At 34.8% G+C, this 23,714-nt stretch overlaps 1 protein-coding gene and 1 non-coding gene across 2 annotated transcripts; both read right to left on the bottom strand.

Moving 5' to 3' along the window:
• Positions 1-15,164: 15,164 nt before the first annotated feature.
• TRNAH-GUG (transfer RNA histidin (anticodon GUG)) lies at positions 15,165-15,236 on the bottom strand. The gene has a single exon. It is a non-coding gene; the product is annotated as a tRNA-His (tRNA).
• Positions 15,237-15,796: 560 nt separating this feature from the next.
• On the bottom strand, positions 15,797-22,687 carry LOC131166990 (phosphatidylinositol/phosphatidylcholine transfer protein SFH12-like). The gene is made up of 15 exons (XM_058125703.1): positions 22,280-22,687; positions 21,740-21,879; positions 20,781-21,042; positions 20,315-20,414; positions 19,828-20,094; positions 19,532-19,609; positions 19,315-19,416; positions 19,182-19,231; positions 18,903-19,002; positions 18,688-18,780; positions 18,429-18,545; positions 17,809-17,932; positions 16,680-17,062; positions 16,259-16,333; positions 15,797-16,155 (listed from the first exon to the last, which is right to left on the bottom strand). The coding sequence occupies exons 2-15, from the start codon at positions 21,765-21,767 to the stop codon at positions 16,138-16,140; spliced, it is 1,797 nt and encodes a 598-aa protein (XP_057981686.1). The 5' UTR covers positions 21,768-21,879; positions 22,280-22,687; the 3' UTR covers positions 15,797-16,137.
• Positions 22,688-23,714: the final 1,027 nt, after the last annotated feature.

Genomic DNA, 23,714 nt, shown 5'->3' with positions numbered 1-23,714 from the left:
AAAAAAACCTAGCCGTAGCCTCCTACCTCTCTCTCGCTTTCGGCCTCTCTCCGTGACCCTCACTGCCTCTCTCTAGCCTTCTCCATTCTCTCCTCCTCTTCCAACTCTCTTCCCTCATGTCTCCCTCTCTCACCCACAAACACCAAATCCCCAACCTGGCAGCCCATCTCGCCTGCAGCACCAGTAGACACGATGCTAGCGATGTCTCTCGGCTACCCAAGCAGCCCCGTTCCGGCAGCCACCACTCTCATCCTCGTCGCACACAGCTTCAGCGTCGTCATACCAGACCAGTTGTAAACACCTCACAGCTAGCAATGTCACATGACTGTCATCACCACTACAGCCAAGCTCCGTCCCCGTCACCGCCTGCTCCAGCCATAACCAGCCTGTGCCCAGCAACCCCCAGCAGCTGTGAACACCTCACCAAGCCACCACACCACCTCACGCCCAGCCCCGACAACTCCCCGATGAGAAGCTCAAGTGCTTACCATCTCTAGCCACCTTCCTTGCTCTGACAAGTTTCTCCTCTACACCTTCTGCCAAAACACAACAACCCGTCTCGCGATCATCGTCTTCTCAAAGTTCTTTCGTCGAAAAACATCACTGTCATCACACCGCCTGCAACCCAGCACCAGTCATTATCTCCGGTGACAACGGCTTCGGTAGCACCCTTGTAATAACCCAAGAAATTTCTACAGGACTCGTCGACGAACACAGGGCTTTCGTCGACTAGGGCTCTTCAGGACCTCGTCTACGAAGACTCATCTTATTGACGAGAAGATACCGAGAGAGGGTTTAAAGCAGACTGAAACTCATCGACAAAGGTGCAGGTTCGTCGACGAACTTTCTATAGGACTTGTCGATGAGGTGACGTGTCTTGTCGATGAATCCAGCCCTATAAATAGCTGAAACTCAGATTTTAAAAAAAAATTTAGCGCAGAAACCCTTCTCTCTCTCTCTCTCTCTCTCTCTCTCTCTCTCTCTCTCTCTCTCTCTCTCTCTCTCTCCTATGACCCCCTCCTATTCTCTCTTCGATCCTGGCCCCATTTCTTACCGGATTGAAGATCTGAGGCTATCACGACGCTCCTAGCGAAGTTCTATGCAAGTTTGCTAGAGCAGATTATAGGGAAAGTTGATTTGAAATTCATCTCAAATCTAGGGTAAGGTATTTTATTCAGATTACACCTTCCTTGTAGTTATAAGAAATGTTGTAAGTAAGGAAATACTTATGTTTTGTTTTGGGGGATATTGTTTTCAAGATGTTGAGTTAGGAACCCTGAGGGTATAAAACCAGAATTTTATAGGGGCTTTTTCAGATTTAAGATAAGGGAAATATGCTATGCTAGAAATTTTTAATATGTATACAGAAGATTATGAAAGTGTATATACAAGCATGTATATCAGATTATTTTCCAGAGAATTATGAATATTATTTTTATAGTAGAATTACAGAAATTGAGCATGAGATTACGTTTATTCAAATGTGTGGCATGAGTTTGTTACAGTATAATACATATAGATTTTACAATATTACAGATATACAGATATTCAGATATTCAGATATTTCAGAATATTAGAAATGAATGAGGCTTACAGTATTTCTTAGAAAACATGATTTCTAAACCATAACACTCAGACATTTTATTCAGACAGATTATACAGTGATAACTTCAAGATGCTACAACAGATATACAGAGCATACAAATATTATATACAGAGCACACATATATTATATACAGAGCATACATACATTATATACAGAGTATACAAATATTATATATAGATATTTTCTACAGATATTACAAATAGTACAGACAGAAAGCACAGATGATACAGAAAGATAATATATTTATTTTAGTCAAATATCTCAGATAATATAGCTCAGAAATATAGTATTGTGGTTGTTTTTGAAATCATGTTAAAAGCAGCAAGATTATTATATATTTATATATGTATACAGTATTACACAGTTATAGAAACCTGTGGAAATTACAGATAGATAAATATACAGTATAGCATGGTGCCGTTGTTAGTACAGAATAGAGTGCAACCACATAAGTCAGATAGTTTGTGGATTCCGTCTAGCCAGGCCAGGAGAGATTGTAGTCTCCTCAGTGAGTTGGGTTGAGGTGGCTAGTTAGACGATGTTAGAGTTTGGAGATTGCTCGGAGAGATTGCAATGGGTTAGATTGGTGGATGTACAGATATATATTGACTTGCCTGGTAGGCCAACCAGAGTAAGTCCAGTCTACGGGCCGCACAACCCTATCATGAGGGGTTATATCATGATATACAGATCCTAGGGTATAGCAGAAGTTCCTATGTACAGATATAATACACACAGTAGTAATTTATATTATTATATTAGCAGTATTTTCAGATAGCAAACTCAGATACATAGTCATATTTTAAAGATTACATGATAGATAGATATATTCTATACAGTTTATCAGTTTTCTCGGATTACGGTATTATTTCAGTATTTTAAATATTTAACTCAACCGCCACACACTAGTAATAGCATATTTCTACTTACTAAGCGTTGTCACATCCCAGTGACTTAACATTTTTCAGGAGATCCAGTTAGGCGAACAGATCAGGCTCGCGGGTAGAGGTTGACTGGAGTTGCCCTTGTAGGAAGGGTAGGTATTTTGAGATAACAGTGTTTTGGGATAGTTTTCAGATTATAGTGACGTCACTGGGTATTTTGTATTGTAAATATATTTCAGAGCATTATAGCTTTCTGGTATATTGTATTGCACATAGCAGTTCCCAGTTTTGTGCCGTTGCTTAGATATGTATGATAGACAGAATTTCCTCAGTGCTCTTTGGGTCTGGGATGTTGTTTTCAGTATTACCGACCAATAACATTTATTATATTTAGAAAAAAAAATGTTCAATAAATAGCAGGTCGTTACAACCCTGTGATAAGTTCCATGCACACACACATATAGGTATATACACATACACACACATTTTTGTTTTAAACTTTAAATTTTGTTTGGTATTAACATTGACTTATATTTATTGTTTTAGGATTTTTTATAATTAATGTCCATATTTATAAATCTTAATCAATTTGTTCTCATTATTGTAGGATTATTTTTTTTTATTGTGGAGGTAAGATTTCTATTGTTTAATATTTAAATATAATAATTTTTGTTGTTGTTTATTATTAAGTGCACAATATTCAAGTTGTATGTGTAATATTTAGGGTTTTGGCTTTTCATTACATAGGTTTCTCATTATTAATATGGTAGATTATTATTATTTATTATGGTAGTTTATTATTAGGGTATCATTATTATGTAGAAAGGTAGTTTACTATTATGGTATTTTATCAAGTATTGTAGTAGATTATTATTATGGTATAATCCTTATTATGGTAGTATATATGATATTATGACATTTGAGTATTGTTATTATGTTTATATTTAGTATTACATATTATATTATTTTTAGTATTTTAGTACATTATGGTGTTCTTATTATGGTATGTTTAGTATTACACATTATTGTATTAGTTTATTTCTATAGTGGTTTATTATGTAGTTTATTATCATGATATTTTATTATGTATTATTATGGTATTGTTATGTTATTAAGTAGTTTACTATTATGATATTGTACTATGTATATTAGTATGGTGTTATTATGATATTATATACTACTATTATAGTATTGCATAGTGTTATTTACATAATATTATTAGTACAAGGTTGTTATTGTATTAATATGTTTTTATTGTTGTTACTATTATTTCTGTCTTATTATTACTAATATTAAATATTTTTAGTATTTTTGTTTCTTTGGTATATTTATATTTTGTATTATGTATTATTTATTTTAGTGTGTGTATGTCCCTATGATTTAAAAAAAAAAAAAAAGGGTATCAGGTTTCAACCCTCACGTATCCCAGTTCTGAGAGAATATATATATTATGTATATTTTTGTGTAATTAATTTCTTTGCATGTGTATTTCATAAATTCACAAAAATGGAGCAATTTTAAAGATTTATTAAATTTAATTGGTGGGATAATTTTTAATTAATTAAGTATCGTTCGTAAGGACGGGCGTGTGGGGATGCTAATACCTTCCCCTCACGTAACCGAACTCCCGATCCCTGCTTTGGTAACATAGACCTGTTCTACCCTTAATTGGCTAGTAATCAAGTGTTATAACCACACTAAAAGGTTAGTGGCAACTCCATTCCTATTTTTCCCAAAAATTAATCAAACCATTTTTTTTCGCCACCCTGGGGCACCCGCGCTCTGGGATGTTGCGACAGTTTATTTTCTTCTTTTGTTTGGTTTGATGCATGGGGTGTTTTATTGGTTATTATGTAAACCCCAAGTGTCCTTTTATTTTTACGACATTCCTCCGCCATAAGTGAGAGTTATTAATAAACTTGGGACGGGGCCACTATGTGAGTGGCTTTCGGCTCTTTCCAAAAAAATAAAAATAAAAATAAAAATAAAAATGTACCATGAACAATCTTTTTTCCTTTATCATCTTTTTTATTATTTTTTTATATCCTAGTTTCAATTCATGTAAAGTCAGATCAACATATTTTTGGTGAACAAGTACACATACCACTTGAAAGTCAAGTCACAAAACAATTATCTTCAAACACCACACTTATACTTATCCACTATTTTATACTTTCAACGTGTGCTAATCAAGACCCTATGCCTCAACAAGATTGGCTATTCAAAAATGTGTTAATCAACCTTTATCTTTTTCTTTAGATTCACAGAGTCGCCACTAACCTTTTCTACCTAAGTGTGTTTAAGTTCACTTAAACACTATCAATTTGTTAGAATTGGTGCATTCCCAAGAGGGAAGGGGAGTGAATTGGGTATTAAAAATTTAGCCCTAGGTTCAATGTCCACCAGCAGTATAACACAACCTAGGGTTTGTCTATGCAATCCCAAATGCGCAAATAAATATAACATATGAAAATTAAATCATGCGCAACATTCATAGTCTAATGAAAATAACATACACGTGCAGTAAATAAATTGCGGAATAAAGTGCACACACGATATGTTATTGGGGTTTGGCCAGTACTGCCTATGTCCCTGCCTCAAGTTCACAAGCAAGAGGATTCCACTATGATTGCTCACTTGTGGGTGGAGCAACACCTAATACAACACCATACAGGATGGTGCACCTAATTCTCTTAACTGGGTCTAAACTAGTTCGGGACTATTCACAGGGCTAGTCTCCCTCTTCCAACAACCGGTCGGGAATACAACAAGTAATCAAATGTGTACAAAGGAATGCTTCTAATACAAGAAAATATATACCAGTATGTTTAACGTAATTAATGCACTCACAAATGATAGGATATCAAGCTCAAGTGAGAATTTCTTAACCAATGTGTTAACTCTCAACAATATGTGTGACAATGTGTATATGTGAGAGTGAGACTTTTGATTTAAAGATAATACACTAGTAATATGAATAGTTAAAAAGTCTCTACAATCCTAACAAATATCATAATAATATTTTTCACAAGTCAAGCACAATAGATATTAGGATTTAAGCTTGCTAAAAATATTTTTTTCAAAACACAACGCAAGCTTATAAACTTGCAATAAGGATGCAAGTTCTTAAGCTAATGAAGAGTTTTTTCCAATATAATATCTATATGTAAAATACCATGGGAAAAACCATAAGCTTACTCTCAAAAATCAATCCATAAACAAATGCAAGTGTATAAGAGATTAAGCTTGTAAAATGAATGAGATGAAATGAACTCCCTCAAAAGTAAGTAGTTAAAAGAGTATGAGAGAGAGATTCTTGCAATAAGGTTGAAAAATATGGGATTACGAAGGATTTAGCCCAATAAAATTTTTAAAGAAAAATTGGCTAATATAAAACCCTAATCACTATCTAATTATGACAAATGAGGAGGTATATATAGAGTTAGGGAAAAATATAACCGTTGGGGACACGCTAAGTATTTTCGAAAAGTTTAATTGGGTTTAATGAAAACTAACCCTAATTTACTGTGGTAAAAATTTTACCAACTCGAGAGGTTCGGTCGACCATAGTACTGTGTTTGGTTAACCATGTCAATTTTGAACTGGAAATGTAGTCGACTCAAGGCAATTTTCGAACCCTTTGAGGTTCGGTCGATCGAGACAGGTTCGGTTGACCATCTTTACAAGTTCAGTCGACCGTATCCAAATGAACTAACAAAATTTGGTCAACCGAGTGTACAGGGTGTCAGACACGTGGGGATTCAGTCGATTGTAAGTGTCACGTTCATTTTGTGATGGTCGACCAAGCAAAGTCAAAGTGTTGACTTCGGTTCGGTAGACCGAAGCCTTTATATAGCTTTGGGTTTGGTTGACCGAGACCACTAAAAATATGCATTTAACTTTTGTTTTGGTATCTATGCTTCATCAACCCGGTGTGACTAAGCATATGGCATTTTGGGTTATGTGGGTGATGAGTCTTATGGTCATTCTAGCGCCTTTTGAGCATATACATCCCATCATGCATGAAATGCAAATATTACAGTCCATTATTACAAACCCAAAAACTAAATGCAATTACAATAGGAAACAAATATCTTCAATCTTTGTGCTTTTTCTCTCTATGGAGTGTGCTAGGTTGTTAGCTTTACCGTAATCCCAAGAGGGGAGGGGGTGAATTGGTATTTTCAAATTTTATCCCCTAAGTCAATCCCCTAAAAACAGTATTACACAAGCTTAGGGTCAATGTAGTGTAGATAAGCAAATCAATATAAATATACAACGGAAATTAAACTACACAAATAATTTAGCTGAGCATGCACAACAAAGCAGTAAATAAAATGACACTCAAAAATGTTATCGAGGTTCGCCAAACTGCCTATGTCCCTGCCTTGGCTAAAAAGTACAAGGATTACCACTATAAGCTCACTTAACAGGTGGAGTGACACCTAAACAACTAGGTCAATTAGCACAGGACTGACCTTGACCTTTATAATAAATCCTTACCGGACTGGATTACCGCCCCTTCGAGCCACACTTGGAATACAACAGATTTCACAATCAAATTTGCGTACAACAAATATGCTTCTCAACTAAGAAAATTATATACCAAGTAATCAATACACTACCAAATGATATGATAAGATAAGCTTAATGTAGCCTTAGTGTCTACTCTCAAAGATTAATGCAAATATTGCAATCAGTACATGAAAGTGCGAGTGATAGGATCTTTGTGTAAAAATAATATTCTCAATCACAATGCAGCAACAAAGATCACAAGTATACTTCAAATATCTCAACAAATGTTTTTCTAAAAATAAACCACAAGGGATATTCAAAAATGATTTGTAAAACTTTATTTGATCTTTGTATTAAAATGATAATCTCAATCAAAAGGTATAGCAATAAAAATCTTTAGCACTCAAGCGAATATCTCAAAATATATTGCTCAAAGATAAGCACAAAAGATATTTTTTTAAATTGATTTGTAAAATATTTTTAGCAACCAAAATCCAATGTGAACTCCTTGAGTATTGCAATAACAATGCAAAACTCCAAAACTCAATGAAGTATTCCTAAGAAAGACTTATTAACAAAGTTTCCTAGAAACACTTAGGGCTTACTCTCAAGATAAAGAAATTTCAATCAATCACCAAACAAGTGAGAGTGCAAGCCTTATGAGAAGAACACTCAAGCACACTCACAAAGAGATTTTAGCAATAAGAGTGAGTAAGAATGAATGTAGGAGGCTTAAAAATGGAAGTAGGAGTTTTTGAATTTCAGAGGATTTTCACTAATTAAGATTGCTAATCATTGACTAATTTTTGCAAATGAGGGGGTATATATAGAATTCTCCAAAATTATAATCGTTCAGGACATATTAGTCATTTTAAAAAAATTTTATCTGAGGTTAATAAATTTTAACCATGTTTTAACCTCAATAATTCTCGCCAACCCGAGAGCACTGGTCGATCAAACTTAAGGTTCGGTTGACCAAGTGGCTGGGTTCGATCGACCGAGAGAAATTTGAACTAAAAGGATGGTCGACCAGACTTGAAGGTTTCAAAGGTGATTTTCCAAATCCGCGCGGTTTGGTCGACCGGGTCAATTTGAACTACGAGGTTCGGTCAACCGGGTGATTCGCACTTCCCATGTGGGGGTTCGGTCGATGAGGGTGTTGCCCATATATTTTTGGTCAGTCAATCGAGCGGTTAACTTATTGACCCGGTGGGGGTTCGATCGACTGAAGATCTTAGTGTAACTGAGTTCGGCCAACTGAACATGCCAATTTGGGCATTTTCGGTCTTTTTCTGTTTAAAATACTACCCCTATTCATATGATAATTAACTTAAATTTGATAGGGCACTTATTTATGCATGCATAGGGAACCTAAGGTCAGCCTAGGTCTTTTTGAGCTTATCTATCCTACCATGCAGGTAAAGCATTAATTATTACAGGCCCTTGAACTTAAATTATTGAAGACTCAAATGAGAAATGAATTGAAATGCAACATAATATAGTCTTTAGGGTCTTCAAGCCCTACTTCATGTGCCATCAATTTGTTTTGTTAATTATATATCTGCACATAAATTAGATAGTCATCAAATACTTGAGTATTTGTCATTATCAAAACCGGGTGAGACCTATAAGATTAACATTCTCCGCCTTTTTGATGATGACAAATACACCATGCAAAAAGTGGGTATAACCTTGAAAGGCTCCCCCTGACAATATGCATAACGCAAAAGAAAAATTTCTATGCAAATAAATTTTCAAGGGCTAAGTACTACTACCCAATTTTTGCCTCATCTCTATCTCTCCCTTTTGGCAACAGTAAAAAAAAGTTATGAAATAAATAGTCATAGGCATTGGGTATGATGCATTAATACACAAGATAAGTTTGGAAATTTTAAAAAATTTTGGCAGCATGTCATTTGAAAATAGGACATTTTCCCAAAAATACCTATATAAATATAACCTGTTTTGAGTTTTAAGATTAACAGTTTATCCACAACTACTTAACCCAAACAGTTCCAGTATGATCAAGACGTAAAACATTAATACAATCATCATCATGCAGTAGATATGAGAATTATGCATTACAAAACACAAGTAAATTCATGAAGTCTAAACCAATGAAAGATACCAATAGTTATATCAATTGTTAGACTAAAGATTTGTTAGAAAGCTCCCCCTAAGTTGATGCACTCTATCTAATATCTAGGAAGCATCTCTACTATGCATGAGACCTAGTTCACTTCTAATTTGTATGAACCTATCTTCTGGAAGTGGTTTAGTGAAAATGTTAGCCCATTGTTCATTTGTGCGCACAAGTTCAAGTGCCACATCCCTTTTTTGTACATGATCACGAAGGAAATCATGCTTAATCTTAATGTGTTTAGTTCATAAATGTGAGATGGGATTCTTTGAAATATTGATTGCACTAGTATTATCACATTTAATCGATACTGTATCATAGTGCAACCAAAATTCATAGTTGTTGTTTCATATAAAGAGTTTGAGCACAACAACTTCCAGTCGCAATATATTCTGCTTCGACTGTGGATAAGGCAACTGAGTTTTATTTCTTGGAGAACCAAGAAATGAGAGATTGTCCTAAATAGTGACAAGTGTCGCTAGTAATCTTCCTATAAACCTTACTACCGGCAAAGTCAGCATCAATATAACTAACAATCTCAAAGGTCGTATGCTTAGGATACCATAATCCTAACTCTATGGTTCCAACTAGATACCTAATGATTCATTTAACTACTAATAGATGAGATTCCTTAGGAGCGACCTGAAACCTAGCACACATGCACACACTAAACATAATATCAAGCCTACTAGCTGTAAGATATAAAAGACTACTAATCATGCCACAATACAATTTTACATCAACAAGGATTCCTTGCTCATCTTTATCAAGTTTGATGGAAGAGCTCATAGGAGTACCAAAAATTTTACTATCTTCCATATTATATTTCTTTAGCAAGTCCCCGACATATTTAGATTGGCATATGAAAGTTCCATATTTAGTTTGTTTAATTTGTAGCCCTAGAAAGAAACTAAGTTCACCCATCAAGCTCATTTCAAATTCACTTTGCATGCATTTGGCAAACTCATTACACAACTCATCATTAGTGGCTCCAAAAATGATATCATCAACATAAATTTGAATAAAAGCATATCATCATTTTTGGATTTGATGAAAAGTGTAGTGTCAATTTTGCCATGGGAAAACTCATTTTCTAGTAGAAAACCACTAAGCCTCTTATACCAAACTCTAGGAGCTTGTTTCAATCCATACAAGACTTTAGACAACCAGTATACATGATCTAGATATTTATGATTTTCAAAACCAAGTGGTTGTTCTACATACACTTCTTCATTAATATAGCCATTAAGAAAAGCATTTTTAACATTTATTTGAAACAATTTAAATTTTTTAAAAGCGGCATAAACAAGTAGCATACGAATGACTTCCATCATAGCAATAGGAGCATATGTTTCATCAAAATCTATTCCCTCTTCTTGATTATAACCCTGGACAACTAGTCTAACATTATTCCTTGTTACTACCCCATTCTCATCTTTCTTATTTCTATATACCAATTTGGTTCCTATAATTATATGATCATTAGGTCTAGGAACTAGGGTCCACACTTTACTTCTTTCAAATTGATTAAGTTCTTCTTGCATGGACATCACCCAAGACTCATCCTCTATTGCTTCTTTAATATTTTTAGGTTCTTCTTGGGACAAGTAGAATGACTCACTAGGTTTTTCAAGGAAGATCTTGTGGCTATACCACGGGAAGGTTCACCTATGATCTGATCTATAGGATGCTTTCTAATGAATTTTCAATCCCTAGGCAACTCCTGAACTTCATTCTTATTGTTATTATCTTCAGATGATTTATCATTAATTTTTGAATTCTCACTTGCATTATTTTCAATAGATAACTTGTCTAAGCATTTTCTAATGTCAGTATCATCTTCATCATTTTTCTTAGAAAACAGATTAGATTCATCAAATACAATGTGAATAGATTCAATGACAATTAAAGTTCTTTTATTGAAAACTCTATATGCTTTACTATTAAGAGAATAACCTAGGAAAATGCCTTCATTAGATTTAGAATCAAATTTTCCTAGATGCTCATTATCCCTAAGCACAAAGCATTTATAATCAAAAACATGAAAATAGGAAATATTAGGTCTATGGTTGTTCCACAATTCATAAGGGGTTTAGTGAAGGTCTAATCAAGGCCCTATTCATGACATAACATGCAGTATTTATGGTCTCACCCCAAAAATATTTAGGTAGCTTATGCTCATTCAACATGGTCCTACCCATTTCTTGTAAAGACCTATTCTTTCTTTCTACCACACCATTTTTTTTAGGGATCCTAGGTGCAGAAAAGTTGTGTGATATACCCTCTAGGTCACAATAATCTTTTATGCCTTCATTTTTAAATTCAGTGCCTCTATCACTTCTTATGTGAGTTATCTTATAGCCTTTTTCATTTTGAATTCTCCTGCAAAGTTTAATAAACTGTTCACATGATTCATTTTTATGTGAGAGAAATAGCACCCATGTGAACCTAGAATAGTCATTAACAATGACAAAAGCATATGATTTTCCATTAAGACTTTGCACAGAATTAGGGCCAAACAAATCCAAGTAAAGCATTTCAAGTGGTATAGTGGTAGATATAAATTTCTTTTTCTTAAAGCTGGATCTTGTTTGCTTACCCATTTGACATGCATCACAAATTTTATCTTTCACAAATGGTGTTTTAGGCAAGCCTTTCACTAAATCTTTTCTTACTAGTTTTGACTACAAGTCCATGCTAGCGTGTCCTAAGCACCTATGTCATAACCAACTAGTTTCATTTATTACAGAAAAACAAGTTACTTGTTGTGAAGCTAAATTATCAAAAGTAGTAGCATGTACATTTTCATGGCGATCTATAGTGAAAAATTTTTTTTGATCTGATTTACTTTCAACTATGCATTTATCATTTTCAAATGAAACCTTATATCCTTTATCACACAATTGACTCATGCTCAACAAATTATGCTTCAAGCCATCAACTAATAAAACATTATCAATAAATATCTCATTCAAGCATTTCAAAATATTTTAAGGAAATTTATGTTCTCGCATTGAGTTTCAGTTCATATCATACGTGAATGCATTTGTGCGTATTGGTACACATTTGCTTGTATTAGAAGCATGTACTTGTACAAATATTTTTATATCTGTTGTATTCCCGACATATGATTGGAAGAGGGAGACTAGCCTTGTGAATAATCCTGGACTGGTTCAGACCCGACTAAGAGAACTAGGTGCACCATCCTGTAAGGTGTTGTATTCGGTGCCGCTCCACCCACAAGTGAGCACCTTTAGTGGAATCCTTGGGCTTACGAGTTAGAGGCGGGGACGTAGGCTGAATTGGCCGAACCCCAATAACATATCCTGTGTCGGCTATACTCTTTATATTTCCATAATTTAATTTATGCACATGTATGTTTATATTTGAATTGTTATATGAATGTTGTGCATGTTTTAAATACTGTGAATGGGAAATACTGAGTCTGCTGCATCTATTTAATATATCTGCTCAGTATTATTATGTTGAGATATTGGTATGTGCTTAGACAAACCCTACGTTGGAAATTACTAATTGTGGAATTGAAATCAACTTAGGAAATTTTAATTACCCAATTCACCCTCCTCTTGGAATACACCAATTCCAACAAAAACCCTCACCAGCCATCTAAACCACTCTGACCAACTTCTCTCATGTTGGATCACTTTGGTGAAAGTCATGGATAATGCCAACCTTTCTTTCTTAGGTATGATTATTTTCTCTCTGCTTTCTCTGGTTTGATCTCTCTGTGCTCTCTATTCTCCACTCTTTTATACTCTTTACTCCTTTTGCTTTCTTTTCTTTTCTCTATATACCAAACAACCATGGACCCTCTTCTTGATATTTTCTTTTCTTTCTTTCAGACCAAACAAACCCTAACCTATTTTCTTATCTTTGTTCTTTGTTCTCTTCTTTTAGACAAAAAAAAATCGAAGTCTCCTCTTTGATCTTTTCTTTCTTTCTTTTTCTTTTCTTTTCTTTTCTTTTTATTACTAAAAAAAGAAGGTTTGTGTTTGGTTTATCCTAAGGTTTGGTTAGGCTAGGATTGGGATAAGGTTGGGGTTTGACCGAGTCTAGGTAGGGGGGTTTGACCTAGTCTGGGTCTGGTCTTGGCCAGTTGGTCTAGAGGGGAATCTGATTTGGATCTTAGGTTGACCCAGATAGAAAAATGGGTAGGGGTTTTAGGTTGACCCAAGTGGTATTTGAGTCCGGTTCTCAGGTTTACCCAATAGTATTCGGGTCTAGGTCTTGGTTGACCCAATTAGAAATTCGAGTGTGGTTTTGATTTGACTTGAATGAAAATCATATCTAGGTGTGAGTTGACCTAACTATAGAATTGGGTCTAAGTCTGTGTTGGACCGAATTGATTCAATTTGAATCTTAAGGTGGATTTGAATTCAAATGGTTGAGAATCTAGTGATATAGACTTAGATTGTTCAATTAATTGTCCGTCCAAGCATATTCACCAATCATTCAATTCACACAATCAACTATATGGTTTTGAAATCACTTCCTGCGTTCAAAACATTGCAATTCACAACCCACTTTAATTAAAACAACATAGTTTTGAAATTAGTCAATCCTTGTTTTCCAAAGTTTTGCAACCCAATATCATGATCACAATCGAACATAATCAGCATTATTCAATCATGCACTTGGCCACCAAACGCCAAAACCAATCAAAACGTGTTTGACATTCAGCAGTTCATATTCATAGAATTACATTCAACCGATTGTTTGTTTAATACTCGTAGGATTTAATCATCCTGCCCATAACATGATCCAAAACATAATCACCCAAACCGGAACACCACAATCCTACCTAGCACATGCTAAAGTAGATGAATTGAGAGAGTAAGCTAGGGAACATAGACCTTTAAGCCTCCTCCGCACTTCTTATTCACTCTTTCCTTCAGCTTACTATACACTACGCTACCTTTGGTCAAATTTCATTTCTCCTCTTTGGACTCTACACAAGCTCCCTTTCTATGCTCTCCTTTGAATCTTCTTCTTCTCTCCAAATTCTGTTGTAAGCAGCACTTTTCTTCTTTCTCACTCTCTTTACTCCCTCCTTCTTCGATCTCTGCCTCAGTGCTCGAACGGCATCACTCTTCTTTCAATTCATTAGGCTGTTTATTTATAGACCTAAATCTTGGGTGGTTGCCCTCTGCGCAATGATCAGTTGGGAGAGAATCTCCAATTTCTAATTCAAACTTTAATCCTTCAAAAATTGAGAGGCTGCTATTAGTCTCAGTTGTCGAGCATGTGAGTCTGCTGAGGGAGGAGGGATAGTAGTTCCTGCACTGGAGAGTGTGGGTTGGATTGGCAGTAAGGATAGGCTTAGGATATTGGGCTAGGGGTAGCGGGTTGAGTGGATTGGGCCAGGGACGGTGAACTGAGCCCAACCAGAAGTTTGAGTGGGGTTAACACCCAACTATTTTGATTAATTAATTAATTATTAAGTACGGAATATTCTAAATTGGTAATTATTTAAAGAGTAAATGACATTGGCTTCCCTTGAGATTTGACAATGACTTTCTTTAAGGTTTCAAAAATTTCAATAATCTCACATGAAGTTTTAAAATTTTTGAGGTTCTTTGAGGTTTGATAAAAAGATGCAACCCTCTCCTTATATTTTTCAAAAAAAATTATTTTTTTTAAGGGAGGTTTGTCATTTTTTTTTAAGGGGAGGTTTACGTTATTTTTGAAGTCTTACAAGTGATCTCTATTTTTTTTGTCAAATCTCAGGGGAGGTGAATGTCTCTTGTCTTAATTTAAAGTTTTGGTTTATAGATTTAATTAAGGACGTATTTTTAGTAAATTTTTAGGTTACAAAAGATCATTGCAAGCACGTCAATAGTATAATAGCCATGTTTTTAAAATACCTAACACGTTTTATATGTGGAACCAAAATGACATGAAAGCTGCATATATATTCCAAAAAATGTTATGATGTAAACCAAATAAAAATTTTCTCATGAACAAAGCATCATATACTCTCAAAACAAGTGAAGGCAATTGTGGCTGCTGGGATTCGAGCCCAGGTCTCCACGGCCACAACGTGGAATTCTTACCACTAAACTACAGCCACCTTGTTAAGTTCGTCTTTCATATTAATATTTTATTATCAAATTAGTCTCTGTTAGTGGATTCTTTCACAGCCGAAATTTTTTAATTATTTTATTCCGACATGATCGGAATGCACATTTATAGGAATAATTTCTTTTTGGCTTATATTTACGGCGACAATACAATGACCGACGCAGGAGTCACGGGCCACACCACGGCTAGTGAGACTTAAAATTCTTGCACCAATGCATTTAGTTTTATACTTTATCATATTATTAATTTAGATATGCAAAGGCGTCAAAATACCTACATGTGTGATGAATTGGCATAAATAAATTTTAAGAATGCAAGGGCTAAACTGTAAATTTGTAAAGTACCAAAAAAAGTATTAGTTTACTCGCCTCTGATGATATTTGAAAACTAGAAATTTTGAGTAATGTATATGAAAAAATGTAAAATTACAAATGAAAAACAACTTTGGCCGTGTTAGGGATCATCACACAAACTCGCAAAATAGTACGGTCACTATTATATTTGTAACCTAATCCTCGCTATGCTCTGTTAATGGAATGGAATGGAATGGAATAGAAAATTATATGGTGCTTATATAAATTATAAATAATAATTTCATTCTGTTTCACTGTGATCCAAACAAATGATAAGGGCATAGACAAAATTGGGAATTGGAGTCGGATCACCAACCTAAAAAGTTGTTATATGTATAATAGGGCATAGATTTTGAGGGTGAATGAATTGCAAACTTATATTTGACCAAAACCTTGGTTTCGTCATTTGCCATATGCAAAACATTAAGGCAGAGTGCATTTGGGTGGCCTTGGGAGAAACTAAAAGTCACCCTGTCACCACTTACTTATACATTCATTACACACAGCATGTCTCAGCATCTCCCCCCATTTCCCCCTCTACCAGCTGAACGGGTTCTGCATTTCAAAGCCAAAAACAGTAAAAAAGGAACACTAATTAGATTCAGATGCAGATGAAAAAAAGAAGATGATGTGCATTATTACAGCCTCAGTAGCATACCAGTTTCTTCTTCTTCTTCTTTTTGTCAATGTAGGCTAGGAGCTCATCCTGTCGGGCCAGGGTGTCCTCCAGGGTCTGCACAAAACATTAAAATAAAAAATAAAACTTCAGAGCCATCATTCAACTCCTTCAGATTTCTAGCAAAGAAAATTAGAACATCCGCACTTTCAAGTTTTTTCTTTTGTATAATATATCTTGTAGTGGTCAAAATGGCTCCTACGAAATGTCCTTAAAAGCAACATCAGCCATGAAGTAGTTGATACTGCATAAAACATAATTTAAAGCTCGCTAGATATTTAAAAACACAAACAGAAAGATAATTGTGCTATAAGTGAATTCATAATAAGGGGTCTTCACGGCTTGATAATTGTGCTATCGGCTGAGGAAATGGCAAAAATTCATGAAATCCAACGATAATTACCTTCTTAGTAGCCATAAGCTCTTGCTCCAAGGCATCAACCCGGCTGATAGCAGCATTCAGCATTTCCTCCTTCTCCGTGGATATGGATGCAGGTTTGCTCATAGCAATGACTTTTTCTTCCAGATCGGCCATGCGCTTCATCACAGACAAGTAATCTGAAGTGGAGATGGCGGGTGCCGGTAACTTGTGTGGTTTCATCATTGGATCAACACAGAAATATGGACTAGAATAGAGGGTAGCATCAGTGAGCTTTCTTGGCATGTTGCGAGTCAATCTGATCATCGTGACAATGCCCATAACAAAGGCCATGAGACCCGTTACGATTTGATTGCTAATTCCAAGAGGAGCCTTGCAAACATCATGCATGGGAAAACAATCTGCCACTGTAGCATAAATAAAAGCCATTGTTTACTATTTGAGCACAGAGGTTGATGAATACAAGTATGTCGGGCAGCTCAAAAAGTCTCTACACGTGAATAAGGTTAATATAAGATCAAGATATATTCCACAACAAATATAACTCAAATATCTTGATGGAAGATGCATTATAAACATACGAGGTTGTATTTTATAATTAACTAACTATACAAATTTCCAGATCATGACAATGTCAAAAATTGAGAAGTATACTGTTGAGAGAGAATCGGGCTGCAAAAAATTGTTCTTTGCCACGTTATAACTATAGTTCTGGTCCTAGCAATAATTATTATACAGATAATGACGTAATCTAAATACACCATTTCTCCCTTATCCAAAAATTAGCAGAACATGATTGGCCTTTAGCCTGTTCAGTTATGCAGTTTAAGCATCATGCAAGGTGCAGATTAGATGGGTCAGGCATGTCCTGCATTTGCATGCTCAACAATCTGCCAAGAAAAGCCCAATCCTCACAGACATTAAATATCCCGACCATTTTATGAGCATTTTCTCAGTAATTATTAGCCAATTTTCTATAAAATTCTGAAGAAATTGGTTCAGGTTTAAAAAAAAAAATCAGAATGTGGCATACCAAATGATTACCTCATCATTTAGTTTTGCACCCTTCATAATATAAATAGGATTCACTGAAATTTCTAAAAACAAGATAATTATATTTGTATATGCGCAACTACAGATGAGCAAGTGATACCTTTAGAGAGGGCAATCTTATCATTCTGTACTATACTTTGCCAAGATGCGTCCACAGACTTATCAACCATTGGTATGAGGTCGTCAAACTTGTAAGGCTTGAGGAACTTTTGGTTTTTAACAACCTGCCATTTGTTTCCCCATAAAGAAAATTGGGAAAAAAGAAACACAATTTTTTAAACAAGGAACTAAATAACAATCTGACCAGGATTTAGAAACTAAAAATATTGAATGGATATTTTTATAAGGCAGGAGTTTCCACATAACCTTACTGCTTTATTCCATACATAAATGCATGGAAGATGTGCATGACTGTCAATAGGGTGAATTTCTTTCATTGCACTAGGATTCTGAGTCATCACAAAAAAACCCTAACACAGTTGCACCCTATTGATAGTCATGTTTTGTGGTTGTTAATATGCTGCTGGGGAAATGGAGTCAAGTGGATTATCATTTCACTTTCAGTCTGCCCAGCATTGCCCAACACAAGCATCCCCAGCAGAAGTCAAAAAATCCATTTAGCTTCCTTTGCTAGATCTAAATCACATTACCCAAAAGCCAATGTGGACATCACGAAACTCTTAATAACTAGCACAATTATATGCAGATTGGAACAATCACCTCTTCATGAATGGGAGAGAGTTGTGGATGATCTATGTAGTCCCTTGGGATTTCAGGAGAAAGAGATCTCACATCCTCTACATCGGGAGCTGTATCCAAATTGGATGAGTGATGCCCCTATAAAAATGAAGATAAAGTAAGATGTCCCTCAATAAACAAGCCAATAGGACAAATATTTAGTAAAGGTGAGTTGAAAGGCAAAAAACATGGCCATAGTCATGAGAAATTAAATGAACATATGCTCAGAGATTAGGCAGACCTTTGGGTAAACTATCTCATCTTCAGAAATTGTTTTCTCGTCAGTGCTGTGGTCCTCTTTTCTTGTACATTTGGCTTCACCATTGCGAACCATCTGCAGCCAGAACATCAACCAGACATACACAACACCTCTGATTGCTGAAATGATAAGAAACTAAAAAGAAAATTCAAAGGAAACATAATTCATGGTAACTAATGTTTTAAAAAGTAGATGACCTTCAATATTTCTGGGTCCTTCCATGGGCCCTTGTCAGAACGCATACAGCCTCCATGATCAGCACATGTACAGGTGCCCCCTAAAAACTCAGGCAGCTCACTGGTACAAAACCAAGCCAAAGTGACAATTTAAGAGGCTTCCAAAAGACAATTTCAAAATGCTCCTTCCATAATATATGAAAATTCGGTTCTTTGTTTAAGAAATCATATACATTTTACTATAAAAATTGAATCCAAAATGAGAACAATTCATAACTAATCAACCAACAAACAACTTACCTAGCATCAATTATTTCCAGCAACTTGCTCTGGAACTTGTTGCCAAGAACCTGGTGAATAGTAGGTCTCACTTATTAATTTTGATACCTTGAACAAAGAACCGAAACTCAAATGTGAGAAAGCATATGCTTACATGAATCTTTGCTGTGGTCTTAGGATCAAGGAAAGACTTGACAGTGTTCCATAGCAGCCTAAATCCAGAACCCGCATTGATGATGAACATGCGATTTAGAGTCTGCATGAATACGCAATTCCAAAAAAAGAAATGTTATATATTGATCAGAAGCATCTAGTCTCCAAATTGATACCAAGATGTGGTGATGCACTAACACAATTATGAGAATCAATACCTCAGGATAGTTGTCACCATCAATCTTTTGAAGGCGAACTACAAGTTCCCTTGCAGCCTTGTTGAAATTTTTTAGACCCTGGTGTAAATCAAGGTATTAACAAAAAGAACCTTCCCTTACATTTCAAACTAATCCAAAAGAATTTCTAAAACCTATCATGCACTTGTGGCGCACACACAAAAGATTGTCTTCCTTTTAATCATATTGAAGAACCATGGGAAATGAATAAGTTTTCTGTATAAAATTAAAGTTTCTAGCTAATCTTACTTAAAGTAGTGTTTTTTATTCTCACATACCACTCCTTGAACATCCAGAATGGTTGTACTTTGATCAATGTGCTTCTTTGCAGCAATGGAACAAGCAGGAAACTTATCAATAAAGGTCCTCTCGAACTCTTGTACATGGTACTTCAAATAGCGGTCCATGGTTGTGGCTTGCATTAGCTTTGTAGCGTCTACTTTGCCCAATCTTTCAATATACACTGGTCGTCCATCCTTATCTACTCCATGATGCCCTTGGGGATAATGTTCCAAGACTTCACTTAGTTCCTTGAATTCAAAGTCCTTATACAAAGAGCAAAAAAGATAGGATAAAATTCAGTTATACAGGCATACCATGGGACAAGTCATCAAGCAGAAATCTTTTCAGGAGAAAATTTAATTAAAAAAAATAAATAAGCAATGAAAGAAAAGGATGAGGAAGGACAAGAAGACAGAAAAAAAAAGAGAACAAATAGTAAACTTTTAAAGGTAAACCACTCATTTTTTCTGATGAACACAATACCTCCATAATTGTGTCAGCACCAAATTCTTTCCTCCACTGAAGCATATCGGTCCACATTTGCTTTGTTTTTTCAATGTCAAATTTCCTGGCCTTCAAGAACCTGTACATCAAGTATAGAGGCTATTTAATGAAGTGCAATAATACAATGTTGTGCAACTTGACCAGAAAAAGCATCACATTGATGTTTGGTCCACCTCTTGTATCTAATTAATCTTGTGAAAAGTACTCACAATTTAACCATAGTCTGCAGCTTATTTATATTTAGACAATACCTCCAGATTCTAATTTTGATTTTATATCTCTACTATTGGCCAGTCATGAATTGTCTGAAAACATTTCCTGGAAATGTAATACAAGTTCTAGAAGCTATTCCTGCTAAGGAACATTTTCTCTGCAGAAGGCTGAACATGTGTGTGCATGTGTGCTATCTATGTACATGCTTGTAGAACTAGAAAAAGAAAATGACCTGAGCATCATATGATAATCATCGTGTCTTGAGGGTAGTAATTCCTCCAATATGAGTGCTTGACGGAATGCATCAACAGCCTGCAACTCCTCCGCATCACGCACGTCCTCAATGTCAACAGACATGACTCTGCTACTCCTCCTACCTTTTTTCGTTAAAGAATGTCTAAGCTTAGAGGAGGCATTAATAGCTTTCTTTCTTAAAGAGCCAATTCTAGTCTTCCTCTCATCCTCAGAGTTTTCAAAGTCAAATCTTTCAGGAGCTGTTCACAAATAGAATGCACAATTGGTCATTAAAAACTTGAATGACAATACAAAAACTAAATGACCTTGCTATAATTACTAAATTTAATTTATGGCATTTTAAACCAAATAAAACATGTTTGCCCAAGCTGCTTCATGATGAAGAAACTATATATATATATATATATATATATATAGGAAACAGGACTCACTGAATTTTGCATATACTGCTGGATGGGTTATTAACAATGCTAAAACTTCTATAAATAAATAAAAAGCAGAAGCAAGCTCCAACACTGTTTTGCTGTTTATAATTTTTTTTTTTTTTATCATCATTAATTCACTGTAAGAGTGCTAATGCTTACATTTTTAAGCTTCATCAAATAAGTGATAACTGGGATCTAAATTGCACATTTGAGTTTTCTCCTCTAAAGACAATTTCAGAGGACTTATCAATAGACACAAACTCACCAGTTAATATAATATTCTTCAATATTGAGAATATCAGGATATATACTTCCTATTGTAGCTGTTACTTTATCAAGCACAAAGGCTTTGAAACTTTACCAGGTTGGTATACAGATAATTATATCTTGTGTTGCTAGGCATGCTATTTTTACAGAGGTCAAGATTGACATAACTATACAGTTCTAAATTCCATCAATTGCAATTGATTGAAACAGCAAAACAAATAGGAGGAATTGGAGAGAAACCTACCGGTTTTGGGAGAGAGTGGGCCGGACATTATTGCACCGTACTTTATTGCGTTTTGGAGTTAAAATGGAACTATGGGTGTCACAGAAATGAATCAAGCACTCATACCAAGATGCACCAGAACAAAAATTGTTGCCAAATGCCTGCATATCTCCCCGCGGACAATAAAGTCAGAAATCAAGAACAACATCTTTAGTCTATCAAACCTAAAATTAAAAACTGCAATGCTACCAAATTAAATACGTGAATCAAAAATTAAAATTAAACTTCAAAAATTGCAAAGATGCCATAATCCAACAAAATTTATTCCTATTCGTCTCCAAATAAATCATCAATTCAAGATTTACACGAAACCAGTCTCAAAATTAAAATCAATTAAAAACCCTGTAATAAAAAAAGCTAGACCAAACCAAAAAATTACCAAAAAAATGTGCGCACTAATGAATTCAATTCAACGAATAAGGGGAATATAATTGTAATCACATGAATGAAGAGCAAAAAGAAAGAAAGAAAGAGACAAGAGGGAAGTTGTCGGGAATTTACCTCTGCAAAATGTAAGGGTTTTGGGTGTGAGGGAATGAAAAGGGTGCTAATGACCGGATAATGCTCTAGAGCTGGCGCTCTTAGAAATTGCCGGAGAAACAGCTCGAATGAACGATGTGAGAGAGAGAGAAAGTAATGACACGGGTTGTTCCAGATGTTTGACGGAGTCTTCTCCTCCATCTCTCTCTCTCTCTCTCTCTCTCTCTCTCTCTCTCTCTCTCTCTCTCTCTCCCCATTAGCTGTATTTAGGATTCACCGAAATGCAAGGCACTCCGTTCGACTGCGCGAAAAGCTCCATATAACGGCTACTCCTTTCCCGGCTAAAAAATTCAATGGGTTGCGACGCGTTTTTCTTAAAAATTAACACTAATCTCGTCTCTCCCCATCATGCAACTGCCGAGTCGACTCACATAAGTGATCGTACGATTGAGAATAGAAGTTGATTTTTGCTCGTGTACAAAGAAATAATGGGAAAAAGACTAAAAAGCCCCTGTTACCGTGTTTGAACTTTGAACCAAAGTTCTGTTAAAAAAAAAAGTCAAAAAAATTAAAATAAGAAAGAAAATTTTTATTGTATTTTTCATATTAAATATTATTTAAAATAAAATTATTTTAATATAATTAATATTTAATAAAATTTACACGTTAATGATATGTAAAATTAAATTTTTGTTCATGCATATTTTATTTATTTTATTTTTGAAATTATTAAATTTTAAAAAATAAAATTTAAATATTTTTATTTTTTAAAAATATTTTAAAATTCTAAAAGAGGTCGAGTTTTAATAAGATGACATTAATTGCACGATACAATTTTTTTTTTGGAGGAGATGGCAACCTCTTGCGCATGGTACCATCTTAGCAATACAGTGGATGCCTTAGACCATTATAATTTCGACACTTTGACAAATAAAATTTTATTATTATTATTATTATTATTATTATTATTATTATTATGATGACCAAGATGTAATAAAAAAATATAGGCTCACATGTTCACATACTAGTTTGAGAAGATCATTATGTCGCTCGTATAATACTTCATGATTGTAATTTTTTGTGTAATCCCAATAGAGGGTTGGATATTTTAAAATTGTAGGTCACTTTTGACCTTATTTTTAAAACACAACACTCTCAAGTTTAAGACTATAACTATTTAAGCATACACAATATTTCTATCATAGGGTTTTATAAGTTTCAGCATTTCTCAATCAATCACAAGACAATATTTAAAATATATACAATAATCATAACAAAATAAATATAAACACACACTTGCGGAAATTTAAAGAGTATAGGGAAAGAGAAGCAAACACGACTATTTTTTCAAGGTTCGACTATCCCTGCTTGTAGGAAACCGAACCCAGAAAATAAAATAAAATGAATATAAAAGAGAAAAATAAAGAAAAATAAAAGAAAAATAAGGAATTTGGAA

This window comes from Malania oleifera, chromosome 1 (assembly GCF_029873635.1).
Source record: "Malania oleifera isolate guangnan ecotype guangnan chromosome 1, ASM2987363v1, whole genome shotgun sequence".
NCBI lineage: Eukaryota > Viridiplantae > Streptophyta > Magnoliopsida > Santalales > Ximeniaceae > Malania > Malania oleifera.
The sequence above is the reverse complement of the archived record's forward strand: the minus strand, read 5'-3'. Positions and strand labels throughout refer to the sequence as shown.